Source organism: Abramis brama (assembly GCF_963993115.1).
Source record: "Abramis brama genome assembly, chromosome: 5".
NCBI lineage: Eukaryota > Metazoa > Chordata > Actinopteri > Cypriniformes > Leuciscidae > Abramis > Abramis brama.
This window is the reverse complement of record NC_139967.1, coordinates 50,416,400-50,441,947: the sequence shown is the minus strand read 5'-3', so window position 1 is coordinate 50,441,947 and position 25,548 is coordinate 50,416,400. Positions and strand designations below refer to the sequence as shown.

The 25,548-nt window shown below is 42.6% G+C and overlaps 1 protein-coding gene across 1 annotated transcript; it reads right to left on the bottom strand.

Annotated features, from left to right (window-relative positions):
• Positions 1 to 17,421: 17,421 nt before the first annotated feature.
• Positions 17,422 to 25,295, bottom strand: tbx3a (T-box transcription factor 3a). Its single transcript, XM_084113777.1, has 7 exons — positions 24,409 to 25,295; positions 23,015 to 23,282; positions 22,577 to 22,723; positions 21,593 to 21,669; positions 21,232 to 21,389; positions 20,333 to 20,922; positions 17,422 to 18,362 (listed from the first exon to the last, which is right to left on the bottom strand). The coding sequence occupies exons 1-7, from the start codon at positions 24,777 to 24,779 to the stop codon at positions 17,988 to 17,990; spliced, it is 1,986 nt and encodes a 661-aa protein (XP_083969903.1). The 5' UTR covers positions 24,780 to 25,295; the 3' UTR covers positions 17,422 to 17,987.
• Positions 25,296 to 25,548: the final 253 nt, after the last annotated feature.

Below are 25,548 nucleotides of genomic sequence, written 5' to 3'. Positions count from 1 at the left end.
AATTCTTCAGGTGAACAGCAGGAGGAGCTGTTGATGAACTCTTCAGGTGAAAAGCTGGAGGTGCTGTTGATAAACTCTTCAGGTGAACAGCAGGAGGAGCTGTTGATAAATTCTTCAGGTGAAAAGCTGGAGGTGCTGTTGCTCTTCAGGTGAACAACAGGAGGCGCTGTTAGAAACTCTTCAGGTGAACAGCAGGAGGCGCTGTTGATAAACTCTTCAGGTGAAAAGCTGGAGGGTCTGTTGATAAACTCTTCAGGTGAACAGCAGGAGGAGCTGTTGATAAATTCTTCAGGTGAAAAGCTGGAGGTGCTGTTGCTCTCCAGGTGAACAGCAGGAGGCACTGTTAGAAACTCTTCAGGTGAACAGCAGGAGGCGCTGTTGATAAACTGTTCAGGTGAGCAGCAGGAGGAGCTGTTGCTCTTTAGGTGAACAGCAGTAGGCTCTGTTGGAAACTCTTCAGGTGAACAGCAGGAGGTGCTGTTGATAAACTCTTCAGGTGAACAGCAGGAGGCGCTGTTGATAAACACTTCAGGTGAACACCAGGAGGAGCTGTTATAAACTCTTCAGGTGATCAGCAGGAGGTGCTGTTGATAAACTCTTCAGATGAACAGCAGGAGGTGCTGTTGGAAACTCTTCAGGTGAACAGCAGGAGGAGCTGCTGATGAACTCTTCAGGTGAACAGCAGAAGGCGCTGTTGGAAACTATTCAGGTGAACAGCAGGAGGCGATGTTGGAAACTCTTCAGGTGAGCTGAAGGAGGAGCTGTTGATAAACTCTTCAGATGAACAGCAGGAGGTGCTGTTCATAAACTCTTTAGGTGAATAGCAGGAGTAGCTGTTGATAAACCCTTCAGGTGAACAGCAGGAGGCGCTGTTGATAAACTCTCCAGGTGAACAGCAGGATGAGCTGTTGATAAACTCTCCAGGTGAACAGCGGGATGAGCTGTTGATAAACTCTCCAGGTGAACAGCAGGAGGAGCTGTTGATAAACTCTTCAGGTGAACAGCAGGAGGCGCTGTTGATCAACTCTTCAGGTGAGCAGCAGGAGGAGCTGTTGATAAACTCTTCAGGTGAACAGCAGGAGGAGCTGTTGATAAACTCTTCAGGTGAATAGGAGTAGCTGTTGATAAACCCTTCAGGTGAACAGCAGGAGGCGCTGTTGATAAACTCTCCAGGTGAAAAGCAGGATGAGCTCTTGATAAACTCTCCAGGTGAACAGCAGGAGGAGCTGTTGATAAACTCTTCAGGTGAACAGCAGGATGAGCTGTTGATAAACTCTTCAGGTGAACAGCAGGAGGCGCTGTTGATAAACTGTTCAGGTGAGCAGCAGGAGGAACTGTTGCTCTTTAGGTGAACAGCTGGAGGCGCTGTTGGAAACTCTTCAGGTGAACAGCAGGAGGTGCTGTTGATAAACTCTTCAGGTGAACAGCAGGAGGCGCTGTCGGAAACTCTTCAGGTGAAAAGCTGCAGGAGCTGTTAATAAAGTCTTCAGGTGAACAGCAGGAGGCACTGCTGGAAACTCATCAGGTGATCAGCAGGAGGTGCTGTTGATAAACTCTTCAGGTGAACATCAGGTGAACAGCAGGAGGCGCTGTCGGAATCTCTTCAGGTGAAAAGCTGCAGGAGCTGTTGTAAACTCTTCAGGTGAACAGCAGGAGGTGCTGTCGGAAAATATTCAGGTGAACAGCAGGAGGCGCAGAAGGAAACTCTTCAGCTGAACAGCAGGAGGCGCTGTTGATAAACATTTCAGGTGAACAGCAGGAGGAGCTGTTGTAAACTCTTCAGGTGATCAGCAGGAGGTGCTGTTGATAAACTCTTCAGGTGAACAGCAGGAGGTGCTGTTTGAAACTCTTGAGGTGAACAGCAGGAGGCGTTGTTGATAAACTCTTCAGGTGAGCAGCAGGAGGAGCTGTTGATAAACTCTTCAAGTGAACAGCAGGAGGCACTGTTGATAAACTCTTCAGGTGAGCAGCAGAAGGAGCAGTTGCTCTTCAGGTGAACAGCAGGAGGAGCTGTTGATAAACTCTTCAGGTGAACAGCAGGAGGAGCTGTTGATAAACTCTCTAGGTGAACAGCAGGAGGAGCTGTTGATAAACTCTTAAGGTGAGCAGCAGGAGGAGCTGTTGATAAACTCTTAAGGTGAGCAGCAGGAGGAGCTGTTGATAAATTCTGCAGATGAACAGCAGGAGGAGCTATTGATAAATTCTTCAGGTGAAAAGCTGGAGGTGCTGTTGCTCTTCAGGTGAACAGCAGGAGGAGCTGTTGATACATTTTTCAGGTGAAAAGCTGGAGGAGCTGTTGCTTTTCAGGTGAACAGCAGTAGGAGCTGTTGATAAACACTTCAGCTGAACAGCAGAAGGAGCTGTCGGAAACTTTTCAGATGAACAGCAGGAGGAGCTGTCGGAAACTCTTCAGGTGAACAGCAGGAGGAGCAGTCGGAAACTTCAGGTGAACAGCAGGAGGCGCTGTTGGAAACTAATCAGGTGATCAGCAGGAGGTGCTGTTGATAAACTCTTCAGGTGAACATCAGGTGAACAGCAGGAGGCGCTGTCGGAAACTCTTCAGGTGAAAAGCTGCAGAATAAACTCTTCAGATGAACAGCAGGAGGCGCAGATGGAAACTCTTCAGCTGAACAGCAGGAGGCGCTGTTGATAAACACTTCAGGTGAACAGCAGGAGGAGCTGTTGATGAACTCTTCAGGTGAACAGCAGGAGGCGCAGTTGGAAACTCTTCAGGTGAGCAGCAGGAGGAGCTGTTGATGAACTCTTCAGGTGAACAGCAGGGGGCGCAGTTGGAAACTCTTCAGGTGAACAGCAGGAGGAGCTGTTGATAAACACTTCAGGTGAACACCAGGAGGAGCTGTTATAAACTCTTCAGGTGATCAGTAGGAGGTGCTGTTGATAAACTCTTCAGATGAACAGCAGGAGGTGCTGTTGGAAACTCTTCAGGTGAACAGCAGGAGGAGCTGCTGATGAACTCTTCAGGTGAACAGCAGAAGGCGCTGTTGGAAACTATTCAGGTGAACAGCAGGAGGCGATGTTGTAAACTCTTCAGGTGAGCTGAAGGAGGTGCTGTTGATAAACTCTTCAGGTGAACAGCAGGAGGTGCTGTTTGAAACTCTTGAGGTGAACAGCAGGAGGCGTTGTTGATAAACTCTTCAGGTGAGCAGCAGGAGGAGCTGTTGATAAACTCTTCAAGTGAACAGCAGGAGGCACTGTTGATAAACTCTTCAGGTGAGCAGCAGAAGGAGCAGTTGCTCTTCAGGTGAACAGCAGGAGGAGCTGTTGATAAACTCTTCAGGTGAACAGCAGGAGGAGCTGTTGATAAACTCTCTAGGTGAACAGCAGGAGGAGCTGTTGATAAACTCTTAAGGTGAGCAGCAGGAGGAGCTGTTGATAAACTCTTAAGGTGAGCAGCAGGAGGAGCTGTTGATAAATTCTGCAGATGAACAGCAGGAGGAGCTATTGATAAATTCTTCAGGTGAAAAGCTGGAGGTGCTGTTGCTCTTCAGGTGAACAGCAGGAGGAGCTGTTGATACATTTTTCAGGTGAAAAGCTGGAGGAGCTGTTGCTTTTCAGGTGAACAGCAGTAGGAGCTGTTGATAAACACTTCAGCTGAACAGCAGAAGGAGCTGTCGGAAACTTTTCAGGTGAACAGCAGGAGGAGCTGTTGATAAACTCTTCAGGTGAACAGCAGGAGGAGCTGTTGATAAACTCTTCAGGTGAATAGGAGTAGCTGTTGATAAACCCTTCAGGTGAACAGCAGGAGGCGCTGTTGATAAACTCTCCAGGTGAAAAGCAGGATGAGCTGTTGATAAACTCTCCAGGTGAACAGCAGGAGGAGCTGTTGATAAACCCTTCAGGTGAACAGCAGGAGGAGCTGTTGATAAACTCTTCAGGTGAACAGCAGGAGGAGCTGTTGATAAACTCTTCAGATGAACAGCAGGAGGTGCTGTTGATAAACTCTTCAGGTGAACAGCAGGATGAGCTGTTGATAAACTCTCCAGGTGAACAGCAGGAGGAGCTGTTGATAAACTCTTCAGGTGAACAGCAGGAGGCGCTGTTGATCAACTCTTCAGGTGAACAGCAGGAGGAGCTGTTGATAAACTCTTCAGATGAACAGCAGGAGGTGCTGTTGATAAACTCTTCAGGTGAACAGCAGGATGAGCTGTTGATAAACTCTCCAGGTGAACAGCAGGAGGAGCTGTTGATAAACTCTTCAGGTGAACAGCAGGAGGAGCTGTTGATAAACTCTTCAGGTGAATAGGAGTAGCTGTTGATAAACCCTTCAGGTGAACAGCAGGAGGCGCTGTTGATAAACTCTCCAGGTGAAAAGCAGGATGAGCTGTTGATAAACTCTCCAGGTGAACAGCAGGAGGAGCTGTTGATAAACTCTTCAGGTGAACAGCAGGAGGTGCTGTTAATAAACTCTCCAGGTGACCAGCAGGAGGAGCTGTTGATAAACTCTTCAGGTGAACAGCAGGATGAGCTGTTGATAAACTCTCCAGGTGAACAGCAGGATGAGCTGTTGATAAACTCTCCAGGTGACCAGCAGGAGGAGCTGTTGATAAACTCTTCAGGTGAACAGCAGGATGAGCTGTTGATAAACTATCCAGGTGAACAGCAGGATGAGCTGTTGATAAACTCTCCAGGTGAACAGCAGGAGGAGCTGTTGATAAACTCTTCAGGTGAACAGCAGGAGGAGCTGTTGATAAACTCTTCAGGTGAACAGCAGGATGAGCTGTTGATAAACTCTGCAGATGAACAGCAGGAGGAGCTGTTGATAAATTTTTCAGGTGAAAAGCTGGAGGTGCTTTTGCTCTTTAGTTGAACAGCAGGAGGTGCTGTTGATAAACTCTTAAGGTGAACAGCAGGAGGAGCTGTTGATAAACTCTCCAGGTGAACAGCAGGATGAGCTGTTGATAAACTCTCCAGGTGAACAGCAGGAGGAGCTGTTGATAAACTCTTCAGGTGAACAGCAGGAGGAGCTGTTGATAAACTCTTCAGGTGAACAGCAGGATGAGCTGTCGATAAACTCTGCAGATGAACAGCAGGAGGAGCTGTTGATAAATTTTTCAGGTGAAAAGCTGGAGGTGCTTTTGCTCTTTAGTTGAACAGCAGGAGGTGCTGTTGATAAACTCTTCAGGTGAACAGCAGTAGGAGCTGTTGATAAACTCTTAAGGTGAACAGCAGGAGGAGCTGTTGATAAACTCTTAAGGTGAGCAGCAGGAGGAGCTGTTGCTCTTCAGGTGAACAGCTGGAGGCGCTGTCGGAAACTCTTCAGGTGAACAGCAGGAGGAGCTGTTGATAAACTCTTCAGCTGAACAGCATGAGGAGCTGTCGGAAACTCTTCAGGTGAACAGCATGAGGAGCTGTTGATGAACTCTTCAGGTGAACAGCAGGAGGTGATGTTTATAAACACTTCAGGTGAACAGCAGGAGGAGCTGTTGGAAACTCTTCAGGTGAACAGCAGGAGCCGCTGTTGATAAACTGTTCAGGTGAACAGCAGGAGGAGCTGTTGATAAACTCTTCAGCTGAACAGCATGAGGAGCTGTCGGAAACTCTTCAGGTGAACAGCAGGAGGAGCTGTTGATAAACTCTTAAGGTGAACAGCAGGAGGAGCTGTTGATGAACTCTTCAGGTGAACAGCAGGAGGTGCTGTCGGAAACTCTTCAGGTGAACAGCAGGAGGAGCTGTCGGAAACTCTTCACGTGAACAGCAGGAGGAGCTGTTGATGAACTCTTCAGGTGAACAGCAGGAGGTGCTGTTTATAAACACTTCAGGTGAACAGCAGGAGGAGCTGTTGGAAACTCTTCAGGTGAACAGCAGGAGCCGCTGTTGATAAACTCTTCAGGTGAACAGCAGGAGGAGCTGTTGATAAACTCTTCAGCTGAACAGCATGAGGAGCTGTCGGAAACTCTTCAGGTGAACAGCAGGAGGAGCTGTTGATGAACTCTTCAGGTGAACAGCAGGAGGAGCTGTTGATGAACTTCAGGTGAACAGCAGGAGGTGCTGTTTATAAACACTTCAGGTGAACAGCAGGAGGAGCTGTTGGAAACTCTTCAGGTGAACAGCAGGAGGCGCTGTTGATAAACTCTTCAGGTGAACAGCAGGAGGAGCTGTTGGAAACTCTTCAGCTGAACAGCAGGAGGCGCTGTTTATAAACACTTCAGGTGAACAGCAGGAGGAGCTGTTGGAAACTCTTCAGGTGAACAGCAGGAGGCGCTGTTGATAAACTCTTCAGGTGAACAGCAGGAGGCGCTGTTGATAAACTCTTCAGGTGAACATCAGGAGGCGCAGTTGGAAACTCTTCAGCTGAACAGCAGGAGGAGCTGTTGGAAACTCTTCAGGTGAACAGCAGGAGGAGCTGTTGGAAACTCTTCAGGTGAACAGCAGGAGGTGCTGTTTGAAACTCTTGAGGTGAACAGCAGGAGGCGTTGTTGATAAACTCTTCAGGTGAGCAGCAGGAGGAGCTGTTGATAAACTCTTCAAGTGAACAGCAGGAGGCACTGTTGATAAACTCTTCAGGTGAGCAGCAGAAGGAGCAGTTGCTCTTCAGGTGAACAGCAGGAGGAGCTGTTGATAAACTCTTCAGGTGAACAGCAGGAGGAGCTGTTGATAAACTCTCTAGGTGAACAGCAGGAGGAGCTGTTGATACACTCTTAAGGTGAGCAGCAGGAGGAGCTGTTGATAAACTCTTAAGGTGAGCAGCAGGAGGAGCTGTTGATAAATTCTGCAGATGAACAGCAGGAGGAGCTATTGATAAATTCTTCAGGTGAAAAGCTGGAGGTGCTGTTGCTCTTCAGGTGAACAGCAGGAGGAGCTGTTGATACATTTTTCAGGTGAAAAGCTGGAGGAGCTGTTGCTTTTCAGGTGAACAGCAGTAGGAGCTGTTGATAAACACTTCAGCTGAACAGCAGAAGGAGCTGTCGGAAACTTTTCAGGTGAACAGCAGGAGGAGCTGTTGATAAACTCTTCAGGTGAACAGCAGGAGGAGCTGTTGATAAACTCTTCAGGTGAATAGGAGTAGCTGTTGATAAACCCTTCAGGTGAACAGCAGGAGGCGCTGTTGATAAACTCTCCAGGTGAAAAGCAGGATGAGCTGTTGATAAACTCTCCAGGTGAACAGCAGGAGGAGCTGTTGATAAACCCTTCAGGTGAACAGCAGGAGGAGCTGTTGATAAACTCTTCAGGTGAACAGCAGGAGGAGCTGTTGATAAACTCTTCAGATGAACAGCAGGAGGTGCTGTTGATAAACTCTTCAGGTGAACAGCAGGATGAGCTGTTGATAAACTCTCCAGGTGAACAGCAGGAGGAGCTGTTGATAAACTCTTCAGGTGAACAGCAGGAGGCGCTGTTGATCAACTCTTCAGGTGAACAGCAGGAGGAGCTGTTGATAAACTCTTCAGATGAACAGCAGGAGGTGCTGTTGATAAACTCTTCAGGTGAACAGCAGGATGAGCTGTTGATAAACTCTCCAGGTGAACAGCAGGAGGAGCTGTTGATAAACTCTTCAGGTGAACAGCAGGAGGAGCTGTTGATAAACTCTTCAGGTGAATAGGAGTAGCTGTTGATAAACCCTTCAGGTGAACAGCAGGAGGCGCTGTTGATAAACTCTCCAGGTGAAAAGCAGGATGAGCTGTTGATAAACTCTCCAGGTGAACAGCAGGAGGAGCTGTTGATAAACTCTTCAGGTGAACAGCAGGAGGTGCTGTTAATAAACTCTCCAGGTGACCAGCAGGAGGAGCTGTTGATAAACTCTTCAGGTGAACAGCAGGATGAGCTGTTGATAAACTCTCCAGGTGAACAGCAGGATGAGCTGTTGATAAACTCTCCAGGTGACCAGCAGGAGGAGCTGTTGATAAACTCTTCAGGTGAACAGCAGGATGAGCTGTTGATAAACTATCCAGGTGAACAGCAGGATGAGCTGTTGATAAACTCTCCAGGTGAACAGCAGGAGGAGCTGTTGATAAACTCTTCAGGTGAACAGCAGGAGGAGCTGTTGATAAACTCTTCAGGTGAACAGCAGGATGAGCTGTTGATAAACTCTGCAGATGAACAGCAGGAGGAGCTGTTGATAAATTTTTCAGGTGAAAAGCTGGAGGTGCTTTTGCTCTTTAGTTGAACAGCAGGAGGTGCTGTTGATAAACTCTTAAGGTGAACAGCAGGAGGAGCTGTTGATAAACTCTCCAGGTGAACAGCAGGATGAGCTGTTGATAAACTCTCCAGGTGAACAGCAGGAGGAGCTGTTGATAAACTCTTCAGGTGAACAGCAGGAGGAGCTGTTGATAAACTCTTCAGGTGAACAGCAGGATGAGCTGTCGATAAACTCTGCAGATGAACAGCAGGAGGAGCTGTTGATAAATTTTTCAGGTGAAAAGCTGGAGGTGCTTTTGCTCTTTAGTTGAACAGCAGGAGGTGCTGTTGATAAACTCTTCAGGTGAACAGCAGTAGGAGCTGTTGATAAACTCTTAAGGTGAACAGCAGGAGGAGCTGTTGATAAACTCTTAAGGTGAGCAGCAGGAGGAGCTGTTGCTCTTCAGGTGAACAGCTGGAGGCGCTGTCGGAAACTCTTCAGGTGAACAGCAGGAGGAGCTGTTGATAAACTCTTCAGCTGAACAGCATGAGGAGCTGTCGGAAACTCTTCAGGTGAACAGCATGAGGAGCTGTTGATGAACTCTTCAGGTGAACAGCAGGAGGTGATGTTTATAAACACTTCAGGTGAACAGCAGGAGGAGCTGTTGGAAACTCTTCAGGTGAACAGCAGGAGCCGCTGTTGATAAACTGTTCAGGTGAACAGCAGGAGGAGCTGTTGATAAACTCTTCAGCTGAACAGCATGAGGAGCTGTCGGAAACTCTTCAGGTGAACAGCAGGAGGAGCTGTTGATAAACTCTTAAGGTGAACAGCAGGAGGAGCTGTTGATGAACTCTTCAGGTGAACAGCAGGAGGTGCTGTCGGAAACTCTTCAGGTGAACAGCAGGAGGAGCTGTCGGAAACTCTTCACGTGAACAGCAGGAGGAGCTGTTGATGAACTCTTCAGGTGAACAGCAGGAGGTGCTGTTTATAAACACTTCAGGTGAACAGCAGGAGGAGCTGTTGGAAACTCTTCAGGTGAACAGCAGGAGCCGCTGTTGATAAACTCTTCAGGTGAACAGCAGGAGGAGCTGTTGATAAACTCTTCAGCTGAACAGCATGAGGAGCTGTCGGAAACTCTTCAGGTGAACAGCAGGAGGAGCTGTTGATGAACTCTTCAGGTGAACAGCAGGAGGAGCTGTTGATGAACTTCAGGTGAACAGCAGGAGGTGCTGTTTATAAACACTTCAGGTGAACAGCAGGAGGAGCTGTTGGAAACTCTTCAGGTGAACAGCAGGAGGCGCTGTTGATAAACTCTTCAGGTGAACAGCAGGAGGAGCTGTTGGAAACTCTTCAGCTGAACAGCAGGAGGCGCTGTTTATAAACACTTCAGGTGAACAGCAGGAGGAGCTGTTGGAAACTCTTCAGGTGAACAGCAGGAGGCGCTGTTGATAAACTCTTCAGGTGAACAGCAGGAGGCGCTGTTGATAAACTCTTCAGGTGAACATCAGGAGGCGCAGTTGGAAACTCTTCAGCTGAACAGCAGGAGGAGCTGTTGGAAACTCTTCAGGTGAACAGCAGGAGGAGCTGTTGGAAACTCTTCAGGTGAACATCAGGAGGCGCAGTTGGAAACTCTTCAGCTGAACAGCAGGAGGAGCTGTTGGAAACTCTTCAGGTGAACAGCAGGAGGCGCTGTTGATAAACTCTTCAGGTGAACAGCAGGAGGCGCTGTTGATAAACTCTTCAGGTGAACATCAGGAGGCGCAGTTGGAAACTCTTCAGCTGAACAGCAGGAGGAGCTGTTGGAAACTCTTCAGATGAGCAGCAGGAGGAGCTGTTGGAAACTCTTCAGGTGAACAGCAGGAGGAGCTGTTGGAAACTCTTCAGGTGAACAGCAGGAGGAGCTGTTGATAAACTCTTCAGGTGAACAGCAGGAGGCGCTGTTGGAAACTCTTCAGCTGAACAGCAGGATGAGCTGTTGATAAACTTCAGGTGAACAGCAGGAGGCGCTGTTGATAAACTCTTCAGGTGAACATCAGGAGGTGCAGTTGGAAACTCTTCAGCTGAACAGCAGGAGGAGCTGTTGGAAACTCTTCAGATGAGCAGCAGGAGGAGCTGTTGGAAACTCTTCAGGTGAACAGCAGGAGGCGCTGTTGATAAACTCTTCAGGTGAACAGCAGGAGGCGCTGTTGATAAACTCTTCAGGTGAACATCAGGAGGCGCAGTTGGAAACTCTTCAGCTGAACAGCAGGAGGAGCTGTTGGAAACTCTTCAGGTGAACAGCAGGAGGCGCTGTTGATAAACTCTTCAGGTGAACAGCAGGAGGCGCTGTTGATAAACTCTTCAGGTGAACATCAGGAGGCGCAGTTGGAAACTCTTCAGCTGAACAGCAGGAGGAGCTGTTGGAAACTCTTCAGATGAGCAGCAGGAGGAGCTGTTGGAAACTCTTCAGGTGAACAGCAGGAGGAGCTGTTGGAAACTCTTCAGGTGAACAGCAGGAGGCGCTGTTGATAAACTCTTCAGGTGAACATCAGGAGGCGCAGTTGGAAACTCTTCAGCTGAACAGCAGGAGGAGCTGTTGGAAACTCTTCAGATGAGCAGCAGGAGGAGCTGTTGGAAACTCTTCAGGTGAACAGCAGGAGGAGCTGTTGGAAACTCTTCAGATGAGCAGCAGGAGGAGCTATTGGAAACTCTTCAGGTGAACAGCAGGAGGCGCTGTTGGAAACTCTTCAGGTGAACAGCAGGAGGAGCTGTTGGAAACTCTTCAGGTGAACAGCAGGAGGAGCTGTTGATAAACTCTTCAGGTGAACATCAGGAGGCGCAGTTGGAAACTCTTCAGCTGAACAGCAGGAGGAGCTGTTGGAAACTCTTCAGGTGAACAGCAGGAGGCGCTGTTGATAAACTCTTCAGGTGAACAGCAGGAGGCGCTGTTGATAAACTCTTCAGGTGAACATCAGGAGGCGCAGTTGGAAACTCTTCAGCTGAACAGCAGGAGGAGCTGTTGGAAACTCTTCAGGTGAGCAGCAGGAGGAGCTGTTGGAAACTCTTCAGGTGAACAGCAGGAGGCGCTGTTGGAAACTCTTCAGGTGAACAGCAGGAGGAGCTGTTGGACTAGTGACTGATCGAGCAGAAACAGCTTCATTCAGCTTATTCAGGAAATATTATTGAAATATCACTTTGTTGTCATGAATTACAAAAATGATACAATTTTGTAATAGTTGTAGGTTCCATATTAATTAGTATACATATCTAATTAATATTTATTATGACTTTTGCATGTCAAATTGATACAATTCACCAAAAAATGTACACGTTGTAAATATAGTGTATACAGTACTGACTCTTTCAGATGTTTATGTTTGTGCTTTTGGAAAATAATCTATGTCTATTTAGTATTATGCATTTTTTTCTTTTTCTTTTTCTTTTTTCTTTTATAATGCCAAAGCAATTTCATATTTTTTAAAAAATATTTCTTCATAATGCTAACGCAAAATATTTGCTTTCTGGAAATGTAATTGCTGCAAGTGCAATTGTTTAGTTTAGTTTATTTTCTTTCACTTTCACTAAGATAAAAGACTGTATTACTTTATTTTGACACGACTACTTAAGCCCTTCTGGTTGAGTTATACACTATATATTATCTTTTTTTAGGTGTTTAATAGTTGTGTATTTGTAAACCATTTTAATGTGAGACTACATGGTTCTTTATGCACTGCTCAGTTTTAAGATGTTGTTTGGATTTTGTCTTCATAATTTGAGACTAGAGGGCAGAAAACATCAAAAATAAAAAAATCAGTCTTTAAAGACAGTGAGTTTGAGTCATAAATCTGCACTTCAGCAGCTTCACAGTTTTATTAATTTCTATATTCTGAAGGTTTGCGCACATATTTTATTCCTGAAAAGAGAAAACCAGAATCCCCAAAAACCTTTAACTCGAATATCTCAACAAAATCAAACAGGAATTATGAATCTGCTTTATCCAATGTTCAGATTTATGTGCTGGAAATGTATGCAAATTAGTGCATATTTAATTAGTGCCTCATTTGCTTATTAAACAATTTCAGTACCATTTATGAAAACTTGTAATACAAAACTTGTTTGGAATTGTTAATGTAATCAATGAACTGGGGAAACATGTGTGATATATAAGTTTGATTCCTTCATCTGGAGTGTTTTGCCTAAATAATAATAATAAATGAAAACAAAACGTTGAAGTGAGATAGTTGTTACGAACTGCTCCGAGACACAAAGGTTGAGATCCAAATGCAGCTTTAATTAAGGGGCAATCCAGACACGTAATCCAATATACAGGCAATAGGTCAAAACACAGGTAGGCCGTCCAAACAAACAAAACAAACAAACAAACAAACAAACAAACAAACAAACCAGGCAGGGGTCAGAGGCAAAAGAGTAATCCACGAAACAGGCAAAAAATCCAAAAAACCAAGAGACATGAAACCAGGGGAAACGCTCAGAAATGCAGTGCAACAACATACAAAAAGTCCAGGCAGTGAGTTATGGGAAATGTAGTTTGTGAGGGAGTGATAATAGTCTGGTGTGGAGTGCCCTCTGGTGGCTCTCAAGGGCACTCCAGCTGGTGACGTTACAATAGTACAGATGTAAGTGTGCTGCTGATACACTGGGTTATATGAGATATTTAGAGATGGATCTACTGATGTTTGGATCAATGAGTGGGAATTACTGGAATTACTGAGATCACTCTTCTTTACAAGGCTGAAACTTTTGATAAAGAGTTTTTCTACCATACCCTCATTGATCTGTACAAAATGTGTTCTTACTACAATTGTACAGACATGCAAAAAAACATATATTTTGAAACTTGTACATTTTTGCATGTTCAGCCACTGTTCAGTTCAGGAAACTCTGGTCTGAGAATTTCACACTCTAAAAAAATGATAGTGATTTTAACGGTAAAAGACTAAAAATTGGTTAACATAAAGTTTCTGGTGAATAACTGCACTGTAAAATAAAAAAAAGGTTACATTTACGGAAAAAAAAACAAAGAAAAAAAAAAACGCCGGTGTGATTGCCAGAAATTTACCATAAAAACATACAGTAGCAACATTTTAGGTTTTACAGACTTAACTTAAATTTACAGTAAAAAAAAAAAAAAAAAAAAAATCACTATCTGATATAATGTTAATTTTCTGATCTATTGAAGTACTAATATTTGTTTTGTACCATTGTAATGCACTGACAACCACCAATCACAGCGGAGATGAGAGTCACATGATCAATCAAAGCTCATCATAAGCGGCTTTTCCACTAGAAAGTTAATATTAATATATAGAAGCTGCACAGTGTCTTTCACACACACACTAATGGTAACACACATCACACATGACATTTTAAAAATGCAATAAACATTCATTTAACAACATTAAATGTAACATAAAACACTAGTGTACATCAATGATTAGAAAAAATCAAGAAAAACTATGAAGAAACAGTTATTTCAACAAAAATACATTAAATGTGAAGTGTCACGCAGGGAATTGTGGGAATGCCAATTTATACAAATTATACAATGACTTGTTCTTTTTCACATCAAAACTGTAAACTTAACGGTATTTTACTGTAAAATTACATAAAATATACGGTTAGATCTATCAGTTATCAGCAGAGCTCCTGCCAACTCTCTCTCTCTGTGTGTGTGTGTGTGTGTGTGTGTGTAAGTGTTTGTGTGTGTTGGTCTGAATGCGTGACAGATCAGGAGCCGCGCGTTTGGCCGTGAGCAGGGGTGGAGGAGTGTGTGTGTGTGTGTGTGTGTGTATATGTGTGTGTGTGTGTGTGTGAGAGAGAGAGAGAGAGAGAGAGAGAGAGAGAGAGTGTGTGTGTGACAATCACATGCTCCTGCCTATCTTCTCCTCATGATGATGATGATGATGAAGATGACTATGAAGATGATGAGTCACTCCAGTATCTCTGAGTCATCGTATGTGTGTGTGTGTGTGTGTGTGTGTGTGTTCGTGCAGCAGAACTGAACTCTCTCTGGGTGTGTCGATATTAAAGGTGGAGTTCAACCCACATGATCGTTCTTCCCTCATTGATCATCGTCGCTGTCTTTCTCCTGTGGAACATGAAAGAAGATATTTTGAGATATGTCAGTTTTTTGGCCATACAATGAAGTAATTTATCATTTAACAGGTACACTATGAACAATCGCACATAATAACATAATAACGCAGGCGATGCATTATTGTGCATTTAAAAGACACTTCGAAGATGTTTAATCTTTATGAGGAATAACATTCTCCAATGAACTGCTACTGAGGAAAACTAAAGCTGTAAACAAAGTTGCTGCCTTAATAATATCAAGTACAATCAACTTAGATATTTAATTTAAACTTAAAATACACTAAACTGACTTAAAAAAATTAGTTGAATCTTGTAAAAGTTGAATCTTGTGAAAGCATTGTCTTTATGGATAGGCAAGTAGGCTATACATATTTGATTAACCTGTTTCATGATCTAATAGTTGTTTAGTATAGGACATTAAAATATGGATTTATTTACAAATAAATTATCCCTTTGAATGCACTTTATGCAAAGTAATGAATTAATAACAGGAGCGATCAGTTTTGCTACAGAAAGAGAGTTCGAAATATTAATAGATGCCTTTAGATTTCTGTCACACACAAACAAATGAAAAAGAGTGAAGGTGAATGTGATTCTCAGAGCTTCAGTTCTCCAGCAGGAGGCGCTATAATCACGATCATCAGGCGAACTCGGAGATTACATGTTCTTGATATTTACTCTCAAACTACAGATCTTACAGCGTTATAACCAGCTCTGCTGCTGGGAATGGACTGCAACGTTGAACATTTGCCTTTCACACTTATTACACTTTACCCGACAGCAATCAAACCATAATCAGCGTTTCGCGATCACAGGTTCAGTCATGCTTTAATTTTCATCCTTTATTTAATATTTAGGTGAAACTATTATAATTGGGAACCAATCCAATATGAGTCATTTAAGAATGATCTAATAGTCCCATCAGTGAATATCCTTCTAGAAATATTGAATTAGAATTTTTAGGTTATCCGTGGTCTTATTGTATTCTCATTCGATTTTTATTTTATTGTTTTATTTTATGTTATTATGTCGTAAAAAAAAACTGATTGAATTATTTGTAGCCTATATTAGGCTATGTATCTCATTATCTTTTGACTTGATGTGAATTCTGTCATGTACTCCTGAAACATGACTTTATTTCTTCTTTGAACACAAGAGGTTATTTTGAAGAACGATGATAGAAAAACTGAGGCTAGAAGACATAAATGCATTCTGGTTTAGAACGATATGATTCCATTTCAGTTACACCAAACATTTATGAAAGATTGTCCATGTCTGATATCTAACATTCATATATTTTAAATAATCATTCCCCCTCCGCTTTTTTAATTTAGTGTTTTGACAAAGAACACGGAGAAGTTTTCTTCACCTCGACAGATTTCGACTACTATTCGAAATCAAACAGGCAAACATTGAAACCCAGTCTGACCTATATATGAGAAGTTTAAGCGATACATATTTAGCTCAGAATCCACTGATTCGTAATTGATATATTATAGTCTTTCGTGTCGCTCAGAAGGTTATCAGCATTGTTTGCTGTAAATGAACTCCTTCATATACACTATAGTATTAATTAAAGACACTTTTAATAGCCAGTTTTTTTCACGCGAACCCTGGCGAGAACATGTTTGCATGCGTGTATGAGCTGACATGTCCTTTGCTCTTTGACCGCTGGGTGGCGCTATCTCGAGTTGATCTCAGCACGACTCAGACGTGTAATAAACACGAGTCTGATAACAGAGGCGCCAGGTGAGCAATAGAAGGAGCAATTGCGATAGTTTACACGCTGTTTACCACTGTTCTTCAGCGCCAATGCCGTTACTTATTAACCTTACATTATACAAATAAAGATACACTCTTGATAAACTCTGACTCGAGGCTCCAGAGAGTGAATTTTACATTCTTTCAGGTTCACATCGATCTAATAAACACGCACGACGGGCCTTATGAAGCTTGATGTACAGGGAAGAGTTCATTCTGTGACAGGTTCAGGTTTTTTCACTTGCTTTTTTTTATGAATTCTTTTATTATGAGTAGAATCACTTCATTTTGATTAGTGCGTTTATTTGAACGCACTGTGGGAATTGATTAATTAATAACAGAAGCGATCAGTTTTATTTGGTTAAAAACACGCAATTGCAATTGTGCTTTTCAAAATGTCAGAGAAATGTATAAAGTTGAATTATCGTGTTGAAGGTTTTGTCATCAGATCGATTCAAATGAAGCAAGTTGGAGTCCGAACACAATGGAAAACCTTTATTTCCTTACGCTTTTCTGCACTTGTTTGGCAGTTTAGGCTCATAGGTCACACAAAGTCAATTCAAACACACACTTTGACAAAAGCATTCTCAGTTGATGTGAAAGAAAAGTGTCATTGCTTTCAAGCAACTGATGCATTGTGTTATCGCCTTTAATTTGTCTGAACCAAAGCACTTAAACACACAACAGTTAATCAAAACGATGGCACATTATTTTTTTCCGCTGTGGTGTTACGGGTGAAATAATCAACATGGAAAATGCTCACAAACTATTTTACACATGTCAACAATAAATTAAATTAAGCTCCCTCAAACAAACAAACAAACAAACAAACAAACAAACAAAGATCCTCAGTTATATTTACAAGCAATATTCATATGAAATAATTACATAAATATGTTATATATATATCGTTATTTACATTTGTATTTATTATAATCATATGATCCATTTTTGATCCACATGATCCCTTTTCCCAGTTTATCTCGAAGCTGGATTTTATAAGCAGTTTTAGTACCGCGTCTGTTAATTAAGTGATCGGTGGAAAGATTGACACATTTGGACAGATTAAAACAACATAAATGTTTGACTAGACTGCCTTCCTCAATTTACGAAAACAAAATAAATAATATAATAATATTATATATATATATATATATATATATATATATATATATATATATATATATATATATATATATATTCTAGGTAAAGATACTTAAGGGTTTACTGCCAAATCTCCGTCGCACTGCAATGTTCTTAAAACAATTATGTAGATTTCAGAGAATTTGCGCTTAGAACAAAACAGTGAACTTGAAAAAAACCCCAGCAGTCTTGATTATGTCTGGTCTTTGACAAGCAATATGCCTCCGGTGAATTTAAATTATGAGTAGGCTATGTTTTCAAACACATCCGATAAATTAATGTCATATTCAAATAAAGCAATAACCTATCAGAGTGCATATTAAATTAAATCACAGTCAACCTGACGTATATAACACACAGAGGAGCAGCAGCTTTTATTCGTTTATTCAGTCTCTTGGCAAACTTTTCGCTGTTCAATACTTCTGGTATTCAAATTTTTGGGAGGGGGAAGAAAAAAACCCAAAAGCTGAATCCATATTTCCCCTACACCCTCAGATAGGGCGTTATGTGGTGTCCGAAACCGTGGTGGACGTAAAGCTGCTTTGAAACAATCTTGTTAAAAGCGCTATAAATGAAGGTGACTTGACTTGACTTGACTATTGAGTGCACTTATTCAATCCCACAGTGCACTACAATAACGAGCTTGTGTTCGCTCAACGGCTGTCCGAATTCACTCACTCGTTTTCATTCACTCCTTCAAGTGAACAGTACTAGTGGACTAACGTAGGGAATAGTGAATGAGGGTTTAGGGTGGGATTTCGGATTCAGCCAAAGTTACTGTTTTAATCTATCAAAAGAACATGTCACGTGTTTATTTTAGTTTCACCAAAGTGCATTTAGAGTCTAAGCGTGATTCTCCGATGCAGGTCCGTGTTGTGAACGGGAAGGGGAAGGGGAAGGGGAACGGGTGGGTCTACGGAGAGACACTGCGAGCGCGGTCCGGTTTGGACTCGAGTCCGCTGACCAGTCGCTGGATGCTCTGCAACTCGGAGCTCGAGTCCCGCTCTCCGCAGGGTTTCGGTGAACCGGGCGAGCGGCTGGTGACCTCGGAGTCCAGGCTCGAGTTCTTCGGGTCCACGGTACCGCTCGCCATGGCTGGGATGGCCGTCGTGAGGAGAGTGCTGTCGGGGACGCTCGCGAGAGAGTACGGGCTGTACCGTAACCGGGGCCGAACCGCGTTCAGGAACGGGTGCCGGTGAACCGAGGAGGAGGACTGAGCAGCGGCCGCGGCGGCCATATATGTGTACGGGTACGGGAACAGACCTCCGAACGGGGACATGGCCAAACCCTGGAGAGAGAGAGAGAGAGAAGAGAGAGAGAGAGAGAGAGAGAGAGAGAGAGAGAGAGAGAGAGAGGGAGAGAGAGAGAGAGACTGAGTCAGCAATGCGCTCACACACACTCACTCATACACACACACACGCTCACGCACACACACACACACACACAAAACACCCACTTAATTCGAAATTGTTCATAGAATTCCGAAATGGTGATGAATTGTTCTACTTACCTTTTTATTTTATTTTATTTTATTTATTCATTAATTTATCTATTTATTTGATGTAGCCTATGTATATGTATGATGATTGGAAATGCTTTGGCAATACATTTAAATAATTGTCATGCCAATAAAGCACATTTGAATTGAATTGAGAGAGAGAGAGAGAGATAGAGAGAGAGAGAGAGAGAGATTAACCAAATACACACGCTGTCCCCTGGCTTATACACTATAGTGCAATATGCAAACTTACTTATTTAGGATCAACAAGTGAATTTAAACGTCAATGGCGAAAAATGGATAGCCTATAAAATGACGTTTTCACCAACACCAGAGGTAAAAAAAAAAAAAAAAAAAAAAAAAAAAAAAGTGGCTTAGTGCAATATGTCTGATGCAAACTGACTAATCAGAGTTGTCCTAAGACAAGACAACACTATCTCACGAACAATTCGTACGAATGATAAAAAGTTGGCTAATTCGTACGATTTGTCTAAACCCACGTGATGGGTAGGTTTAGGGGCGGGGTCAGGGGTAGGTCATTCGTATGAATTCCTACGAATTGGGCAATTCGTAAAATATTTTTTCGTAAGATATCACGTTTTCCCGTGAGATCGACAAGAACGGGTATTGTTCAAAAAAATTAATGTAGCCTTAAACTTTGATGAGGTTTAGTACACTTTAAATGTTGACTGTATAATCAACACGTGAATTTATACGTTAATGGCGACGAAAAATGGATAGCCTATTTAAAATGACGTTTCAGAGGTCAAAAATGTGAATGCAATTAAAAATTCACAGTTCATCAACTCTGTGATTAAAAGAAAATCAGAATATAGCCTTCCCTCTTTATTGTATCAAGCTTTTTCGTTTTCCTATACCTATAGATATTTATATTCATTCGTTTTCTCTTGACACACACACACACACACACACACACATTAGTTGATTTAGATATTATACTGTAAAAATATAAACTGCGAGGTTTATCAAGGTTTATATTACAGTAGTCAGCATTTGACGTGGATCAAAAACGTTCATCAAAGTTGTATAAGACAAGAACGGGTACTGTTCAAAATTCATGTATAACTTTGACAAAAGGTTTTGATCCACTTCAAATGTTGACTAGTGTATATAGCCTATATATATATAGGTAGAAAATAGGCCTGAACATATTTCTCTTTTTTATGAATTAATTGCTGTCTGCACACATCTTTACTGCTAATCTCGAGCAACAGTTGTCAGTTGTTCTATATTTGCTGACAATTTATGGACTGTGCAACAAAGACACTTAAACACTGCAAGATTTGCCACGCCTCAATTTTTCATCCAAAACTCATAAATGCACCAACAAAAGCATTAAAATACTTCGTAAACATCCATGGTTATGATCAGCACTTAAGCATCAGCCCGATCTTATCAAAGTGCATATCTATAGCACGAATTGCATTTATCGTGCAATTTATACGCAAAAAAAAAGAGTTTTTACATGCATATGATACGCAGTTTTCGCATGCATATGATAAGCACTTTATTGCGTGTAATACGCACGCACTCCACACCACTAATCCTACCCAAGGGGTACAGTGCGTATCATATGCAAAAACACAAAAAGCACTAAAATACTTCATAAACATCCTGCCAGGGTTATGATCAGGACTGAAGCATGCATGTTTTTTTTGTTTTTTTGCGTATAAATTGCACGATAAAAGCAATTCGTGCTATAGACACGCATATTGATGCGCTCAGCATGCATGTCTTACCTGAGTCGCGAGCACGTGCTGCTGCAGATGGAAGGGCATCGGGGGGCCCGTGGGTGAAGACATGCTCCCGGGGTCCATCGCACTGACCCCTCCCGAGGACACTGCGGCCAGTAAAGGGCCCATCCCTGAGGCCATGCTGGAGAACGCGCCTCCCATGCTGAACTGGCTCGGGTGTAAGAGGAAAGGATGGGTGATTGAACCGCCCAAGTGATTGAAAAACTGCTGCCCGGCCAAACCCTGCGGAAATCCGAAACTGTGCAAGTGGTTTTGATTCAAGTGCGCGGCGCCATCTGTTTGGACAGTCAATGGCATGTAGTTTTCTTTGCTGGCTGTCCGGGATTCGTCGGTTTTGGCCTGATCTCGGGCTGTCGGACTCTTGAGCTCGTCCCCGGACCGAGTGGTGCTCGAGATCAGCGTGACGGGACTCTCTTTCTCAGTCCTCTCACTTTCCCCAAACACACCTTTGCTTAAACTCGCATCGGGATCCTTCGAGTCCTCAGTCGTGGTGGAGATTTTACTCGAGTCTGGCACGTCTTTCACGTTCCCATCTTTGTCTTCGTCATCACTGTCTTCATCGCTGTCACAAAAATCTGAGAAAAAATCGGGAAGGGAAACTCAGTTATACATACAGTCAGTAGCGACACAAAATGCACGCTAAATAAATAATAATTTAGTGTATTTTAAACGTAGGAAATTCAGCATAGTTTAATTAATTAGGTACAAGCATGCATTACAAGCGATTCGTTTGGAGATTCTACTTTCTGACAAAAGCAAACGCTTTGTATCGGAATAATCGGAAGATTCGATTGTCACTGAGTCACATTTTTTTAGGACATTCCAAAGGAGAAAATGTTGATTTGATCAGAAAGAAAACAGATTTGTCTTACTGATTATTATACCTTTTAAGTTGTTCTGTCCAACAGTTGAGACCGCAGGAGAAGAATCCTGGCGAAAGCATTTGAAGGACGCTTGTTCCCCAGAGGAATCGTCTGATGTCCCGTTTTCTTTCTTCTGCTGCTCCTCATATGAACGCATCGATTGCAGAGCCAGCTGTTTTCTGTATTAAATCGTTTTCGAAGACAGAACATTGAGCGAAAAATTTCAGTGCAAACAAACTAATAATTGCATTGGAGAAAAACAACATGTTCGTGAGTTTTTCATTTACGAAATAAATGCTTTATTACATCTGTAATAAGTAACAGTGTTCTGAATTTCAGAATGTTATGGAATGCTATAAATAAGCAGCTCGTGCTCTCCCACCTTTTTTCGCGTCTCCCATTTCCAGTGTCACGAAATCCTTTTGCAAAAGGATTGTGATCAATTTTCAGTTGAGTTATCTGAAATGCAATGACAGGTAATCGGTATAGCTTGAATAAAGATAACTTGCATGTTTTTCAGTTTCATAAACCTATTGGATACTCTTTTTTGCACGTATTTATAGCATATCGAAACATATTCAACAGGCACTTTAGGTCTCTTTGACTCATTGCGATCACCTTTGATATTTTATAGCTTAATATGCTGGCCTATAAGCTTGTTTTCTTTGAAGATACAAAATATTATGCTTGCAGTGACTTGTCTAAAACCTTTTAAGTTATTTTCACAGAGGCATCACTGGGATTTTTAGGAAAAAATGGAGGCATTTCCAGCTCATAAATACTGGAAACCTTTTTTATGTCTACAACCCCACAACATGAATTCAATCTCTCCTCCTTGTCACCCCATAAGCATTTCGTGTTGTAACATTTCCTGGAGTTTCCTGGAGTGTTAATATTTCAGCCGTTTTCTAATAAATAAACACATGTATACAATTTCTTTCTCTTCTTCAGAACCTCCCACTATGGCCAGTCCTTCCTTCTCATTCTTACACACACACACACACACACACACACACACACACACACACACACACACACACACACACACACACACAAGCATGTTTCCATGAACAACATTTTGAATAACTATAATTAAATGGAAGATGGTGTGAAAGAGGAGAAAGTGAAAGAATGAGAAAGTGTCTGTGTGTGTGTTCTGCATTATTGTCCATGGGTGAAGGCTTTGCAATATGATGTAGGCCTCACAGTGATAAATCTAATAATTACAGAGAACAAATGCACTGCATATAATAACTACAAGAACGTTTATGACAAAAGTACTGAAAACACCTTCTGTAATGTACTTTTTGTAGGTAAACATTTAGTGTAAAGTCAGACTCGCCCCAGAAAGCTCGTGATGACCCACCTTGTCGTTCTGGTAGGCAGTGACCGCGATGAAATCCGTCTCGGGGAACACGTATGTTCTGAACGTGCTGTACGGGAGTTTCAGGATATCGTTGGCTCTCACAATGTGAAATCTCGGCTGGTATTTGTGCATGGAGTTTAGTATCGTCTGGAATATAAATAAAGCCGAAATTGACTTCCAAATAACATTTTCACGACGGGTAAAGAAATCGTTTTTATGAGGCACACTTTCTGCACAGTTTTTGTCCACTAACACGTTTTCCATTTATCAACGTTTTTCCCCTGCTCGGATTACATGCACATATTTTAAATTAAATTTCCCTGACAGTGCAAAGTCTTTAATAATCTATCAACATGCATAAAAATACTACATGCAAGCACTGAACAACAACAATAATAATAATTATTACAATAATTGAAAAAGACGTAGCTAACTTACAAATCCATGCTTGTCGGAGATGTTATTCGTCAGTTTAAGTTTGTGGAAATTGACGACTTTAGACATCCATTGCTCTCCAGTGGCCGGACTGTCGGGGTGAATGTACATGCGTTTTGGCATTTCGGGGTCAGCTTTTCCTGCCACCATCCAGCGAGAGTTATGAAACTTATACCTGCAGTCGTCAGCCGCAACAATATCCATCAACAGAATATATTTGGCCTTTTTGTCCAATCCCGAGCATCTGACTTTAAACGGAGGGAACATTCGCCTACAGAAAACATAGTTGAGTCACATTTCTATATTTCAGATAAGCTTGTGCATGAGGCTAAAATCTGCACAATTCCTTGACTGGATTTTGCTTTAGAGAAACAGTAATTTCAGACATCTGAGATGTGTGTGTGTGTGTATGTGTGTGCGTGTAAATTAGGCCCAGCCATTAGCCTTAACTTGAAAAACAATCCAACATTTAAACGGCAAAACTAAGTTACAATCAAAATGTGCTGTTTCGACAGCATTGCATAGGCTATATTTTTATAATACAAGATGTGAATTTCACTGTTCAAAATCAGCACATTTCGCATATGCACAACACTCTAAAAAATGCTGGGTTGTTTTAACCCAATTGGTCAAATATGGACAAACCCAAACGTGTGGATAAAATGTAATTTAAAAATGTAGCCTATCCCAACGCCTGGGTTTGTCCATATTTGACCCAAATTTGGGTTGAAACAACTCAGTTTTTTTATTTATTATTATTACTTTTTTTCTTTAGAGTGTAAGCTTAAACGATTAAACCAGCGATTATATTTTGATTCTAAAAAAATCTGGGTTGTTTCAACCCATGTGTGGGTCAGATTTTGACAAACCAAACCGTTGGGTTAAAAATTGAATTAAAAAAAAGTAAACCAATGGTTTGGTTTGTCCATTTGACCCAAATTTGGGTTGAAACAAAGCTAAAAGCTCATTAAGCTAAAATGATTAAACCAGCGATTAATTTTTTATTACACTCTAAAAAAATAATGGCTAATGCTGGGTTGTTTTAACCCATGTTTGGGTCAAATATGGACAAACCCAACCGTTGGGTTAAAAATGTAATTAAAAGGATTAAACCAATGGTCCATATTTGACCCAAACATGGGTTGAAACAACCCAGCATTTTAGGCCTATTCAAGTTGGGTTGTATTTTAGAAACATTTGCATCTCCCCAAACAGAAATAAAAGAAACAATAAAAAGCCCATCACGTGTCCCACAATTGCTCTTCTAAAGAAACCCATGAGTCACTTAAACCAATAAAACAATTATATCTGATATGGGCTATAATCTCGGTTAGCTAGGCTATTTGACTTGATGGAATTGAAAGCACGGCTCGTTTATTGAATAATTCCAAGTTTACCTTCCAGATTTCGTGATGACCATTTCTGTGCCGCGCTTGTGAAACAGATCCCAGAGTTCCTTGGCTTCCAGGTGCACTTTCGGGTCGTCGTCCACCTCCTCCTCGGGCTCGAGTGTCTTCAGAGGCCGGAGATGTGAGGCCTGGTGTCCCAGAGAGGAGAAGTGGAGGCCGGTATCTGCGGTCATCAGCTGCTCCATGATCGGCTTGCCCAGCGCCAGCGAGCCCGAGGGTGGCAGTGCCAGGGCCGGGAAGAAGGGCGGCTGGTGACCCAGCATCGCGCTCATGGCAAACTCCGGACTCCGGTGAGGTAAAAACGGGTGATATGCCATACTGGATCCTTGAATAACTGGATCTCTCATCGGAAAGCTCATCCAAGTCCAGATTGCAGAAGTGACGCGGTGTTCCTTAAAACGAGTAATCAGAAATCAGCTAGAAAAAAATCAGCGCTGGAGAAGTGCTTCACTCGGTGCGCGAGACTCTTAATTGTCTCAAAAAAAAAAAAAAAAAAAAAAAGTGTGTAAAAGATAAAGTGAGAAACAGCTATCCATTAATCTGCCACTTGTCTGTGAAATCGAGAAGAAGATAAAATAAAAGATGAAATTAAAGACGCGGTGTGTGTCGGTTTCCTTCAGCTTTCTTTAAAACAGACATTCCTGTGATAATAATAATGAGATCGTCCCGAGTCCTGCCAAAGAGATGTGTTGAAATATTTCGTTGCCTCGGAATAATTCCTCTGTCTTTACTTGTTGGAGGGATACACCTTCACACGAGCGCACACACTCGTCCTGTCGCGCGCACACACACACATCTCACACACGATCCGCGGAGAACGGGGTCCAGCACGGAGATGTTCCCAGTGCTTCTGAACTCCATGGGCTTCGGTGTGTGTGGATGTGTTGCGTGTTTCGAGCTCCAGCTCTCTGTTGATTGGCTCTTTCACGCTTTCGGACCAATTGTGTTGCTCTGTAGGCGTGGTTTTAACAGGTCGGGTGGAGGGGAAAGACTTCAGACTTATAAAAAGGTGTTTGAGAACTCTATTGCTGCCGCGAAACAGCGCTGTTGTGTGAAGATGTCAACATCATTAGGACTCGCATCTGTCGGGCTGTGGGACCCGGAGAACAACATGAACTTCCAGGACTC